This window comes from Opisthocomus hoazin, chromosome 3, assembly GCF_030867145.1.
Source record: "Opisthocomus hoazin isolate bOpiHoa1 chromosome 3, bOpiHoa1.hap1, whole genome shotgun sequence".
In the NCBI taxonomy this organism is placed as follows: Eukaryota; Metazoa; Chordata; class Aves; order Opisthocomiformes; family Opisthocomidae; genus Opisthocomus; species Opisthocomus hoazin.
Genome location: NC_134416.1, coordinates 76,048,874 through 76,064,486, shown reverse-complemented (window position 1 = coordinate 76,064,486; position 15,613 = coordinate 76,048,874). Strand labels below are relative to the sequence as shown.

Below are 15,613 nucleotides of genomic sequence, written 5' to 3'. Positions count from 1 at the left end.
TCAAGGATTATAGCAGCTCCTTTGCAAAAAGAAAAAAAAAAAAAAAACGGAAAAAAACCCAGATTTAAAGATGCATCTTAAAACTTCTTTCTCCCTCAATTACTCTACGATTTTTCTTGTGATCAGAAACAAAACCATGAGGTAAACAGAAGCAAATTCCAAGCTAAGTAACATGGGCAATCCTTCTGTTCTGAATTCCCGTAACATGGGGGTGGGCAGGAGAGCATCCATGTTTTGCTGCCACAGGACAGACAACTGGAACAAAGAATGCAACTGTAGAAATGGAGAGATCTATAATCTGAGAGAATCCTATAATATGTTGCAGCTCTTAAGGAGCTGTAAACCACAGAAGCCCTTTTTCTTAGGATGCTCTGGAATACAAGACAAAGAAAGGACAAGCCTGGACAGAAGATGAATAAACATTAGCTACCAGCAGCCTAAAATAAATGTCAAGTACCCAAGCCAACCACAGAATACATTGCACATGATCAGTTTCTGCAAAGATCAATAACATACTTCCTCACAGCAACTCAATTTCGATAGTACAGTCTCACAAGATTTTATTATTGCTATCTCCAGCCCTGACTAAAGCTTTCAAGGCTTCCTGCTTTGCTAGAACACACACTCCGTAGTAAAAGTAATTAAAAAGTCAATAAGCTTTACATTTCCTCTAAGCCATAGCAGAGACCTCCTACATAAGAGTGACACTTCAATCACCCCAAGTACTACTTCCCTGTTGAAGTCCTGTAAGTGAGCTGAACAAGAAATTACTTCTTCGATTCTCATTTCCTTCCGTCACTCCTCTCTTCCTTCTCTCTCTTTCTCTCTTCGTTCCTTTCCAGAAACAGGAGGACCAGAAAGGCAGAGCATGGTTTTTATTACAAAATGATAGAAACTTTTGAAGGGCCTTAGAATGTTCCCAGACTCACTAGAGCTGTCCTAGAGCAGTGGTCTCCAACCTTTTTTGATCAAACAAAAAGTAAACAAGTTTTTGAGCTAACACTTCTAATATATGTGTATTTATTTATATATTATATAAATATCCCACTGTACCACTATATTATGAACATTATAAAACACACAGGGAAACAGAAGTTAAAAAAGGATGAGGATGATGAAAGAACCACCACTAGAACAGCCCCAGAGCACTTAGTCTCAGGAGTTTTGTTACTGAGTCTGGTAAAAAAACAAGTTTGTCCAATGCTATTATAATACAAATACAGTCAGATGCAGTTTTATTCCTCACTACAACCTATAAATTGTGATCAATCAAGGTGCTGAATATCAGCAGGCAACGTATCTGTGCTGCTTTTTACACCTCACTTATGAATAAAGGTCCTCTGCTAGATCAAGTTCTACACACTAACAACACTTAACCACCTCTCCACCCGAGTATTTCTACTGCTGGAATCAATACCAGGTAACTTAAAATACAACGGTACACAAAGCCTTGCTTTAGAATAAACTACTAGATGATTGTCTACATCCTTCTATTCATGGGTATATTCAAAGAGTACAAGAGACAAACTGATGCAGAGTTCACTGAATAGGCTTTACAGTATTTTCTGTCTTACTGCTGACATTTTGCCTTCCACAGCTTCATGTTTTTTGGTTGTACTGAAAAATTCTTTTTGGGGGGGTATTAAAAATAAGACATTCTAACAAAAAAAAAAAATCTGTTAAAGCAGATAAGCTCTAATCGTGATTTTCTTTTCTAAATCACAGCTATCTACACTGCTTGTCCCGACTCTTTGGCAAAGTTACTGGACTGCAGCAAACATGGCGCACTCAAAAGCTGTTGATCTTGGAGCACGCAGAAACAATCCCCACTACTCAGACTATCCTCTGCGCTCTTACTTATAATGGTGGCTTAAAGATGTTTAGCACTTAACAATACATAATAAAGACAAAGGCTCAGAGCCTCAAGGAGTTTACACAACTTTAATCTCCCAATCCCAAAATTGCCACTGTGTGGCTGCACTGGCACTAAGCAGAAGCACACACAGGCTACGCATTAATTGCTATGCAAATGAAATGAGCGGGTCACAAGTTCAAAACAGACAAGGAAGGCTGCTAAAGCATGGAACCTCTTTGCACAGGTGCTGGGGAAGAGAAAAGCTCGTACCTTGAAGCCCTCTAAGCTCTACTCTCTGCCCAGCTCCAGCCAGACCAAATAAACACCAACCCAGCAAACAAGAGCTTTCAGCCTTGCACTCCAGCAGAGGTAAAGAACCCTGCCTTCAGCATCCCTCTTGATACAAGCAACCACAACCCTACTATCAAAGCCCTGTAACCACGGTTGGCTTTTTCAGGCCCCCCAGAAGCCATTCACTACCCTCATCCCTCCTGTAACCGTAGATCCCAATCTTTACACCCCCCCTCCACGCAGAGGAAAGAAACAGCATACAAAGCTATTTCTAAAACACTTGCACATATACAGGCACACTTTGCCCCCAACACCAGGCATAGAGCTATCTATGGAAAACCTACTTGCTCACATCTCTGCTTTATCTTTCTTTCTGTTCAACAGAGCCCTTCAGTTTTGCAAATATCCAAGACAATGAGCGTTCTCTGCTTCCTCAGCCAGGTCTTCCGCTTCCATCTGCCCCTTTTCTCGCTAGGAATGAATGCTTCACTTTCCCTTTCTGCTTCCCTTCTTTCAAAACATTACAGAACTCCTTGCTAGCTACCAAGGGATTTGACAATCAGTGACAACATCATCTGTTTTTCCTATTATGAGCAGGCTCTGCTCTACTAGCTGTGTCCTTATGATCAGATCCATCATAAAAGGACACACAATTGATGTAATAGAAATTTTATCAGGAACACATGCACTAAACTTCCTAAAAGCCCCAGACTCATTATGGACATGCTTCATTCAGACATCATTTTCCAGTGATAACTACATACCTACCCTTAAATTAACTGGGATATTAGGATAATGTTTAAATAGATAACACCAGCTTTGTTTTCCCCAGAAGAACAGACTCCCCTTCTCAAGTCATTATAATATCTGGACAAGTTTCCTGTTTGTGGTTTAAAGTCATTGGTAAAACCCAGATCATGGTGCAGCTGGCAAAACACTGATCTGACTTAACCACACTGACCCATGCCTGCCAGAGAATACAACTGAGAATTCTGAGATGATAAAGTTAGAACCTACTTTTCACAAGATGTCATTATCGTGGTTACATTTTCCCATTATTTTATTCTAATAGCATAGAATTATCTGTCTTCTGTTGCTTTATGGAAAAAAACCACATTTACATATTGACCAGATAACCTAAAAGCAAACACTTATTCTCCAAGTCTGTATAATGTCTATCCACAACCCAGGCTGCTGTCATACCAATACCTCAACACGTAAGGTGAACAGACAAAGGAGAAGATTAAATATATAGCAATACAGTTTAACCAAAAGGTCACAGTCTTTTAACCCTATCTTATTAATATCTCTATCTACCTGCATCTGTAAGTACGTTCCCCCTTTACCTGTAGATGCTGGGGGTTACTGGATGGAGGAGAGAACGAAAATTTTTCTCTGTTGCAAATGAAATTAAATCTACGGAGCAACCTGATCTGTGCATGGAAGAGCAAAGACAGGAGTCACAAGAAACCCTTGCTTGCAAGAGATTTTACCCATTTTTAATATCATGAGCCTACTAAACATAAAGCACATTTTTCTTTACCCACAATTATTGCTTTTTCACTTACGTGTGATCAAGTCATGTGCATCATATAAAGTGACATATGCCTCATTTAGAGGATTTGGCTTTATGTGCAAGAACCAAACATGATATCAGTTGTTTCAGCAGTATATCCCCTAATGCCTACATCTCTCCATGAAACTCCACCAGTAATACGTTTACAACAGGCAACACAAACTTCTGCAGAACATAAAAATGAACTGAAGTTATACTTACTGTAACCTGGGAAGCATCCATGAATTGTAGGCCAAAGTAATCAGTTTCCACAAGGTCCAAATGATATACAATCTGGTCAAACAACTCCTGTCCCTTTGCATTTTTCTGTAACAGAAAAGAAATTTGGGTTTTTTTGTGGGTGTGGGTTTGTTTGTTCAAATGGGGGAGAGGAGTTGCACAATGGAAAACAGTATCTAAACAGTAATTCTGTTTATTCTGAAGAACTGTATTGACATTTCTTTTTATTTTCTTCGAGAAAGATATAGTGACACATTCCTGTCTGCACGTATTCCAACAGCACCAGACTTAGCTCTCGAAGAACACTTTCAAAGCTCACTGCAACTCAAAGTGTAGGCGAGAAAGGAAAGGTTTACGTCCTGAAAGTGTTCTAAGTCACAGAGCCAACGTTTTAAACCCCAGGAAGACAAGTTCTCCAGTAAAAGCTTGTTTGACACACTGCCTGAAATGTACTGGCTGTTACCACATATCAACTGCAGTCATGCAGTGCCATACCACCACTCAGGCTGCAAAATAAATTTCTGGAAGAAAACTTGAAGAGCACTGTGAGGAAAATTAATGGGATTTGAAAAGAATCTTTCAATAATGTTGCTAATTGCAATCACATTTACAGTCTTTAAATGGAGAAAGAAAAAACAAAAACAAAAAAACTACAATTCTTACTTGGCTTGCCATCTGAAACACATAGGCATGGAAGCAAAACTAACCCAAATCATGGGTTAGCTGATCTTAAAGCTAGGCTGCATTGGCCTGTGTACTTGTTCTGAGGTTAAGCCAAGACTTTAGGTACCTAATGCTTCAACTTCAAACACTAGAAGAAGCAAAGCTTGGAGGTTACAGGTGGGTGGGAGGAAGAGGGACTAACAAATCAATTTTTCATGCAAACTTGTAGTGTTAATTGGGGAAGGAAGTTTCCAAGTTTCTGAGCAAAAAAAAAAAAACCCTTGGCTAAAAATACATGAGATTATAATAAATCTCAGTCAGAGACTGAAGCTAACAGGTGTATTTTATACAAGAAAGTACAGCTCTGGAACCACTTTTGTGCCTGCTGTCCCTCATACACCTTTGAGGATTTATTTTTTTATTTCTGTTTTTTTAAAGCTCTAACATATTAGGCATCCCCACTTCATCCCAAATTGTAGTAACATTCATTGATTTCAGCCGAAGGAGAGCTAAACAGCGTTTAGTTCCTTTAGTTTGGCCTTCTGCACAAAAGCAGCATCAATTGTAGCATGCAGAACTCCTGTCCAGGATTCCAAGCTGTCTAAAATCTGTCTTCTCCAGCAGAAGACAAGATGAAGAGTTTCATCTTTCTCTGCTTTTCCAAGAAAGTCAAGCAAGCTTAGGCATAGGCAATAAATTTTATTTAAGTTGAGTTTTTTTTGGGTTTTTTCTTTGTGGGTTGGTTTTTTTTTTTACTAACAAAGCAGAAGCACAGAAATCTAATCTTACTGAATTTCAGGAACAGCATTATGAGCAGCAATAAAACAAACTGCGTAAAAACTTAAAACAAGCATTAAATTATCATCATAAGCGACTGTTATTTGGGGAGGCAAGAGGTGAATAATAAACATTCTTAATCAAAGTTCAACATGCTGTTGAAATCAGATGACAACACAACAGCTTCTTAAAGCAGTACACTGCTAGGAAACCATAATCTTTAGATGTACAATAATTGCTGTAAACCAAAGTTTGTTAAAAAAAGTATCCAGAACATATTTTCTCATATCTACTAAACTCAGCACTTGTTAAAAGAAGCCAAACCGAAGCATAACATAATTTAAACTGATTCTGCTCAAATGAGGAAGGAGAAAACCTTCCATAGCAATAAAAAAGAAACAGCAAGACATGAGAAATTCACGAAACTAGGAAAAACTGATTTGATGCCCTATGATCACTCTATTCCTGGCTGCTTACTTTATGGCACTAACTACCAGCATGTTTACCTTCGACTGCCACACACCCAATAGAAACCAGAGAGAGCACACTCCACCTTCTGTACCCAAATAGTAGTTAATGTTCAACATGTGTGTTACACGGAGAATAGCTCTGCACTGCACGGCTAGACCATAAAATGCAGTATTACATACACAGCTGACAGGAGATTATAACATTTAACTTGTCACTAAATGAGCTTTCCCAGCAAATCCTACCATTCAGATGATAAGGCTGCTGCAGCCAACAAATTGCTGACAAAAAACTTTCTTTGAGATGTGACACTAAAGAGGGAGATAAAAGTGACTAACTCCTTTCCTCTACTAACAGTTAAGGATGACCTGCTCTCCGTCCTTCTGCCTCTTCGTTGCCTGACAGTCGAGCAAGTCAGACTGCAGACTGGTGAATTGGTACCTGTGCACTGAACGAAATGGGTGGTATAGGCAAAACAGAAGTGAATCCTCAGGAATCCCACGTGTCCACAAGCATAAAAGTAGTCTCTAATGAAAAAAAAAGTTCCTATTATAAGAAACTTCTGATTTTCATGGTCTTTTCCTCCTCCTCTCCTTCTAGATAAAAAATGCTTCCTCTGTCAAAACCTGGTACAACATAAAGAATGTAAAACTGATTTAATACAAGAAAATTTTCATAGTAGAACTATTTGGTTGGAATTTAACAAATTACACTTTCTCTACAGACTCTCAACTTGTACGTATTTTTGGAAGCTACACGTAAAACACAAGACAACTTTAAACTAGGAATTGCACTCCTACCTTGCTAGACAGATGGCTCAGAACTGTCAGTAGTAAAAGACCTGCACAACTTCCATCTCGAAAAAGGCAGTATATGGCAACAAACAATACACACATACTATTATATCCAGTTACTACTTTGTTGTTATGAAAGTTACTATAATTGGGAACAGTGATGTAAGGAAAACTGCAAAACCTTGTTTGGTTTTCAGAGATTTCTGTTTGTTTGTTCTTGTTTCTAAAAATTCAACAATTCAAACACTGCCAATTTCTGCTGGAGTGTTCCTTGAAAACCAGGAGAGCTTCTGTGAGCACCACGAAACCTCACAGGCAAACACTGGGGGGTAATTTCAGCTGACCAGCTCACAAACAAAACTACAGCCGCAATCCTGGGTAAAACTGAACTAGTGTGAGGCAGTCACTAGCATTCCCTTTCGCCTCTTTGTCCTGCAAGAAGTTTAGAAAGACTGAATTACACTTGCAGGTTGGGAAGCTCCACGATAATGAGCAACTACTGAGAAAAAGGAGAAGAAAAAAGAAAAGGTGTTTCTCATGTCAGTCAGCCCTGTCCCACCTGACAGTCATGACAGCTTCCTCCACTCCATATCCTGGAAGCCCTTCTCAAATAACCCCCACCCCATCATATTTTCTTTGGGACCGTGAATCATGGCATCAAAGGAAATTCTCACGTTTAAGGAGGACTTTTTGCTGGGTGCTCCCACAAGGACTCAAAGCGGCACGAGTATAAAGCACCTCGTAGAGCCGCAGTGACAGCTGCCTGGCCCGCAGCTCAAGCAGGCTGAATTTTCAGCTGCCAAAGACTTCCAGGCTCAGGGAATCTATGGAGATTCTTGTCAGCTAAAACCTGTCAAAACAAAGATTAACTTCTCTAATTAGAAACTCTTCCAGACTTGACATGTGTATAGGCAAGAGGTTTTAACGTGCTTTTAGTGGGCATGAAGGAAAGGGCAAATTCATGAGCCGGGGACATTTTACACCAACTGGCTCTGCCCAAACAGGCTGATCAGCGCTGATTTTGGCTATTCCAGAACTGTTTGAAAGGTTCTGTCGACGGGCATGAAAAGGGGACACAGAAGCCAGAAAAGTCCCAACGTAGTGCATTCACAGTGCAAGAATGCCATCGACAACTCTCCGAGCACAGACAGCATAGCTGGAGAGCTGCTGAGAAGGCTTGCCCCAAACCGAAGGGCAGTATGTAGCAACCAAGCACAGTGCATTACGTGAACTCAAGTGGGGTGGCTGAAACTGTTGAGTCATACTAGAGACTTCAGATTACAGCATCACAAATGCACTATTAACCGATTTCAGAAATAGGTGAAGTTGTGCTTGGGAAAACAACCTGTTATATAGGTCAGGAGGACATGAAACAGCCTGCAAGTTGACAAAATCATAACAAAAAAAAAAAAGGAAAATAAACTACTGCTAAGAAAAAAGTCAAAGCCAATTAACTGCAACGTGTTGCAAACTGAACAGTGAGGACTAGCAGAAATGAACACGTAGGGCAGATTTAGTTTCTTTTTCTAAAGAAAGCACAGGATTATGTACTCTGCAACAGGTCAATTATTTTTGCAGAGTGGGCTGCTGTGACCTCATGGCCACAAACACCAGGTTTTAGCTCCCGGTAAGTTAGTAAAGGAGTATTTGTAGCTAGCAATCCTCTGCTCTGCAGGCCTGACACGGCTCTGTTCTACTGGCATCAGCATTCCCCGCTCCTTGGCATTTCCCGGAACAGGACAGCTCAGTTTTGCTCGGTTCACTTCCACCTGAGCTGTTTTTAACTCCTTTTTCAAACCTAAAACCAACACTTGATCTGCTGGCCATATTGCTTAGCAGTGAGAACTTGCTTTGCCTTTTAACAGTCATTGGCAAGGTTGTTTTCCAGCATTTCAGACATACTGCAGGCTAAACACGCATAAAGCCATCGGGGCTTCTAAGTAGCCTTAACTCCTGGTGCCCATTATGATCTGTCCTTTAACTTGCTTTCTTGACAGTCAAGCACTCAGTTTCTCACACACATTCACCTGTACTGAAGGAAAGCAATATTTGCGCAATTTTAAGCACAAAACCGCAACTCTTTCTACATTCTTGCAAATCTGTTTCATTAGGTCCCTTGGGAAGAGCGTGGGACAGATATCACCCTGTTTTCCCTCTAGGCTTAGTCACTGGGGGGTATATGACCACAGTGAAGTCATCCTTTGGATTATGACTGTTGTAAGCACACCAGAGTTAGCGCGTATATACAGTGCAATTGCTATGACATCTAACAGCTTCAGCCAAGTAAGCATTTGAGGCCGGTGGCTGGGCTTGCAAAAGCTGCACTAAAAACTGTGGTATCCGTCCCTGCAATAGTGCTATAGGCAGTATTGTCAAAGATGGAAACACTTGATTTCAAGTTCCAATTTCTACTCTGCCACCGAGAGATGACCCCCTGCAGAGGGCATGATGCTCTCTGCAAGCCAGCCATGACCTTGGTGCCTGCCCCACCCCACCCCCGGGAGACCTAATGAACAGATTCATAAGAATGTGAAGAGTTGCATTTTTGTGCTTGAAATTATGCAAATACTGCTTTCTTTCAACAAACAATAAATTCAGTGTTAAGACTAAAAGAAAGGCAAGTTATTTCTTAGCACATCATACTTCCATGAAGCTAACTTGCTCAAGCTACGTGAAGGTGTTAGGTTATTTTCTTACCAGTCAATCACTCACTCAAGGTTCCAATTCTGGCTCCAAGCTCACTTGAAAATGTGACACTGTTGAAATAACCATTAAGCCTCTCACCCTGTCACAGCAGCAACAGCAGCATTGCTTCAGAGCCTGCTACTGCATGCAAATTATGTTTAAATATAGTATGGACCACAGAAACAAGCAGCATTCCTGAACATGCCCAGAAGAAAATGCAAGTGACCATGCATATGAACTTTTAGCTAAAGGAGAACAAAACTCATCCTAGCCCCTTTGAGAAATCAGCTGGCAACAAGAGCCAGAATCACCTTAACCCCCTCCTGCAAAAAATCCCAAAACAACAAAAAATGCCAAACACATACACACACCACCAAAACCCCAGCCCTTCATCAGGAGACCAAAAAAAAAAAAAAAAAAAAATCTCCTGAATAGCATGTATTATTATAACCTTGAAAGCACCAACACTTTGCTCCCAGTCACTTTTGTCAATACCCCAAACTAAAATTGCTATTTCCTGAGCAAAAGAAGCTTAAGAGCAAAGCAAAAACCCCAACCAACAAATCAAGCCACTTCCCTCAAAGTCTGTGATAGAAGTAGGACTCTCAAAAACCAGGAGTCTCACAAGCTGCATACCATCAAGGGGATGGGGGAATGTCAAATAAAGAAATAGCACACTACCATTTTAGCACTTTCTCTCTGCTGGTAGATTGGCACATAACAGTGCAAGTGAGCTCCGTTTCTGCAACTAAGATGCCAATGAGAATGTACAGAGAGATATTAAGAAAAAAAACCCCCAAACAGTGGGTATAGTAAACCTCACTATTGCTACACAGCAGCATTTCTCAACGGCACTCAGACTCTCATCTTTCCACCAATTATTGGCAAGAAGAATCAGTGTTCACTCCCTGATAAAGAAGATGGAAATAGGGATTAATGACTGGAAAAGACAAGTAGCACCTCTGGGGATTCAAGGTAGAAAGTCTCCAGAACTGGTATAGAGAAGAAGCCTGAACAAGAACAAATAAATAGATCACTATATTTTATATGTACCAGGCACTACATAAAGCCAAATGGCACTGGGCTTCTAGTCACATCATGATACCTTTACCAGGCTAGTATGGCATTGGCCAAGTCTCTCATATCAGCCTAAGCTTTCTGCCCGCTATATAAGGGCAGTCACTTCTGAATAAAAAAGACAAAAATTAAAAACAAAACCAAGAAACACAAACACAAAAAATTACGGGTAGGGAAGAATAATGTGCTGGTTTTAAGCTCTGCAATAGGAATGAAGAAAAGATTTTCAATTATTCATGAAGTACAAACTTATTGAGATGAATCAAGATTGGAACAGCAGCACAGCATTGTAGAGAATACACAGAAAATATGGCAGAGAGGGAGTTACCTCACATACATAACAGTCACTAAAGAGCCCAAAACCATGCTAAGCAACCTGTTGGAAAGATGTCATATGTACAGGAACACCTAAAATGCAAAATAGATTCAAGAAAGTCAGGTGAGTTTTGATGGGTGAGTGTAGGGTTTCCTTCGCCTTTGCCCGTTCGTGCATGTCTGCTTCCAGTCACTTCCTTCCCCACCTCTGAAACATGCTCTGCCTCTTCCTCTGGTGGGCAAGTGCCAGTGGACCAGCTTTGTAAAACGATCTGTACAATGCTAACTTCTTCTGAAAGCTAGTTTTGCACAGTTTTTTCAACATACCCACTTTCACTAACTGAGCTTTACAGTACAGCCCTTCAAAAACTAATTAAGGTAGCACACCTAGAGCTACAGAATTCCATTTTGCTGGTGCAAAAAGGAGCATGAAACTACCATGCCTGAATACCTACATTATCTGGAAGGGAGAATTTCACCATTTGCTTAGTTTTTCCAGGGAAGACATCGGGGCTGCTCCATGCTGTTCAGCATGGACAGAGCTGCTTCCAGCCATCTCCACAACGGACCCACTGGCCACTGGTGGTGGTGTGAAAGAAGCAGGTACAAAAGTCAGGGATGAAGGACTGGATTCGAGCCTGGGGAAGAGTCATCTTTATCTTGACCCTCAAGCTTTCTTGTTCCTGTTTCTTCTCCATATTTTCTTCCCCCGTCCTGCTGACGGGGGGACTGAATGAGGGGCTGGGTGGGAGCCTGGCTGTTGGCCAAGGCTAATCCACTGCAGTGGGGAAACCCCTATGCAGGGCAATTTTACATTTCTATCAAGTCAGCGGTCATCTGAAGGGCATGCTGTCTTTGAGGAGCCTTAAATCTCTCCAAAAGCCACACAAAGGGCAAGGAGCTACTACTGCAATGGGTTCCCTATAAGTGCAATTACTATTGGCAACGTTAATATCAGCACTGACATTTTATTCTATTGGACTCAGATGAAGGTGAGAGTTTCTGTTTACTGTTCCTATCACCTACATGTACTACTGGCAACACAGACCTCTTTCAAGAGAAAAGCACTGTCAACACTTCTAAATGGGATTATGAGGCAACAGATAAAAACTACCATCAGCCACAGCCCTATGTAGTAAAAAAATCCTTACTTGTAACTTTATGTTCTAGAAGACGGTCTGGACTTCTGTTATTTCAGATACAGGCAGGTTACCCCATCACATTTCTACACTCAGAGGCACAACAACAAAAAAAAATAGTTGTTTGTATGGAAGGAAGATTCTTTTTCACCCCTAGACTGCCAGCTCCCTCTCCTGACCTGCTTGAAGTACTACACGCACCTCAGGTTCAAGCACACAGTTGAAAAAACACAAAGTAGCTCGGACGAGGAGAACAAAAACCTATGCCGAGACTTCTTAACCTACATGATTCCACTCGAGATACAATTTACAGTTCTGCATTCCCAGAGGAAGAGACAGAATGTGATAAAACTAAGCTATGGGTGTTGAAGCGGCAGCCACCTCTAAGAGACGAAACCATCCAACACAACACGTAACGTGACGCTTCCCTTGTGTGACCTTGGCCACTGCCCTCCGGCACAAGTCACAGTGGGATACAGGTGCCATTTTACTGGAGAACTGGAGAAGACTCTAGGCAACGACTTTAAATTGCGTTTGAGAAATAACACACAACACTGGCATAAGCTAAGTTGACCTAAAAGAGAACAAGCAGAAAGAGGCAAATGCTACTAGAAGGCAATCCCAGGAGAGTTTAGCAAAGACTCTCTGCTTTCTTATGCTAATGGCAGTACCAAAGTTTCAAAAGACATCTTTGCTTTCTTATACATATGCATTTGAATGCACTATGAGTAGAAACAGCTTTAAAAATATGCAGTCGTACAAACAGAATTTTCCATATGGACACGTCTTTCATACACGTTTTGCATGTGCGTACGCCTGATTCAACTCTTACCAATTCTTTGAACTTCTTTTTAAATAGGACACTTACGACTGTTTAAAATAAAGCAGTTTACTGATAAGGGTCTACTGGCAACCTTCCTCTGGCACAGACACAGCTAAGCCCAGCAGTGGTGCCCAGTCAGACACAGACACAAGCCAGAAGCTCTTCACGCAGAGGCGGCCTGCAGGGTCCCTGCTGTCCCAGCCAGCCAAGGCACAGGTTCTGTTCCCGACTCCTCTCCAAGAGGTTTGCAGTGCAGCTGTACAGTTGTATGCCCAGCAAAGAACTGCCTACAGGGGGAAGTTACACCAGTATAACACCACTACCGATTCCAGCAAACGGCGCTTCCAAACCCCCTGGCCACACGAACATCCACTTACAGGCCCCGTATGGGGACTGTCGTGCCGAAAGCTGCTTCTCGAGCGCTGGGAAACAGGACAAGGAGGAGGCCACAAAGCTGTGTTGTGGCTGCGAGACAAAACCTAGAAGGGCTGCTCTAAGAACAGACGTCTTGCACAATGCCTTATAGCTCGCTGCTTTTAGGGTAGAGATCAGGACCTGTAAAAGCAAAAAGGTGCAGACTCCTTTAGAAATATCACATCACATATGCTGCAGGAATTTACTATGTCTGGATAAAACTAGAATTCCTTAGAACCACTCCTCTCCTATGGCATAAATATTGCATACTGTTTACGTTCACCTAATTCACATTCAATTACTTCTATGTGTATATATATTTTTTTACTTATATAATAATACTATTTGTGGCAGTTCTCATAGCAGAAAATTAATTCCACCACAGATGCTAACATTAGCATTAATTACCTATTCGCTTATCTGGCACAAAGTCTTATAAAGGGCTAAACCTTCCATATAAGTCATATTAATTATTGATCACTCTGACAGTTGCAGCCACTAAATGAAGTTCAAAGATGTGAAACTTAGAAGCAGTGACCACAAAGGGAGTTTAAAACTTGAGGACAAAGCTCTAAGGAGGTCCTTCCTCAGAAGCTCTATGGATTCAAAATGCAAAGACAAACTCTTTTAGAAGTTACCTATTTATTCAGACAGCCAACAGACTTTAGCACTCTTCACTCTTTGTTCTTTCATACATGAAGTCACAGGACCTCTCCAAAGAATCAACTCCAATTATTTGCTTCTCTCTGAAGAGAACCAGAAATCTGGAAATTCAGAAAAGTCACCAAAACCTCTTAAACTGCAGGTTTATAATCAGCAGTTTAAAAGAACAGAGAAAGACCAGGGAAGTTTGCCACTAAAAATATTTTACTTAGTGGGCAGCCAGGAAGACATAATTCTTTTTAAGCACAACATAATTAGCCAAGTATATGCAATTAAGGAAGATCACTACAAATTACATCTCTTTCTAGAAAGACAGAAGATGCAATAGTAACAGCCATGTGGTTTTTATAAAAAAAACACAAACCCTCATTAGTATAATTCAATAAAAGTTAGAATAAACAATAGTTCAAGCATACAGAAATCACCTCTCTCGGATGATGCCACGGCTCAGTGAAAAAAAACTAATGGATTTATTATACTGAAAAGAAGTCCAACATTCTAATCTCCTCACTGCTGCAGAGAAATTATGCGAGACAAGATAAATTCTCATCACACTATAGAATATAACTTCTTGCTCTGTTACAAATATTGAGATCTAAAAAAGAAATGGACTCCTTGGAGCACTGAAATAGGCATGGCAGCCCAACCTTCTGTTTATCTTCATTCGGATGAATGAACAAGGACTGATGTGTCTGGGTTTTTTTTAATTAAAGAAAATCACATTTAAGTTAGAAGTTCTGAGTGTCAACATGAGGAGCAGAAAGACTGCGTTATAGCTAAAATTGATTTCTTGTATTTCATGCCAACCAAGAGATCGTCCAATCAAGTTAAGTAAGAGACTGAGAAGATAAAAGCAGTGATTATTAATAAAACCTCTGACCCCATGGTTAGTATGCAGAAAAGCACAGTATTGATCAGAATCTGGAAAAGTGACATTTCCAGAAACGACAGACAGAAAAGAGGAACCACAAATGTCAGACTTTTCCCTTCAGGTTCCGTGCAAGCTGCAATTTTTGCTGCCTGCTTGGAGGAAATATCATAAGCCAGCACTTCCTTCGCCTGTACTTTTGAGAGATTGCCTTCACAATTTTTTAGGCAAAACTACAGCTAAAACACATGATCAAAGGTACATGCTACACATACATGCATTTCAGAGAGCACAGCTAGAGTAGCAATAGTTAGAAGGCTACCCTGCATATGGTTTGATTTGAAAATTCATTTGCAGCAGGCTCCAGTTCTTAGTCATTTGCAGGAAGGTTTGAGTTTTGTCTTTCACTTTGAGGTTTCGCTGCCCCGCCTGTCTCCATGCCATTAAATGGATTCAGGCTATTTACATGTCAAGAGAAATAAAACAGAATCCAGAGAACTATAGTGGAAATTACACCTAAGTACCTTACAGAAGTAAAAAAGTATCAGTTTTTCAGCTTGCTTATGTTACCTGTGTATCAACAACACCTTAACAGGAGCTTATACTCTTGATTCAGACCACCACACAAACATGGGAAAACTTTGCTATTGCCGCAGTGATTGCCGGAGAGTCAGTAGAACTCGTTAAGCTGGCGACGCTCCCAGTTCACCGTGACGGGTTAATGGGGCATTCCTTGTGGCTGGCTCTTTCCACCTGGGCATTTTACCTCAACAGAAGTTTTGCTATGCTTGACAACTTTTGCAAAAACCTTTTTCTCAGAGTCTGGACCTCAAGATGGATCAGATGAAACACTCTGAATTGGCCGGTCACACACAGCTGAACTACCACCATCTCAGTTGTTTAAAATGGTAACTTGGTCTTTCAGTATTTTATTTTTTTTTTTAATTCAGGGAAACAAATGGCAAGAAATGTACCGATTCCTTAGT

At 40.8% G+C, this 15,613-nt stretch overlaps 1 protein-coding gene across 3 annotated transcripts in view; it reads right to left on the bottom strand.

Annotated features, from left to right (window-relative positions):
* EPB41L4B (erythrocyte membrane protein band 4.1 like 4B) overlaps positions 1 to 15,613 on the bottom strand; it is a 187,012-nt gene that overhangs the window by 126,684 nt on the left and 44,715 nt on the right. For all 3 annotated transcript variants that reach the window (XM_075416707.1, XM_075416709.1, XM_075416710.1), the window contains exon 2: positions 3,924 to 4,028. In XM_075416707.1, the coding sequence (XP_075272822.1) occupies positions 3,924 to 4,028 (105 nt within the window). The remainder of the gene's footprint in view (positions 1 to 3,923; positions 4,029 to 15,613) is intronic.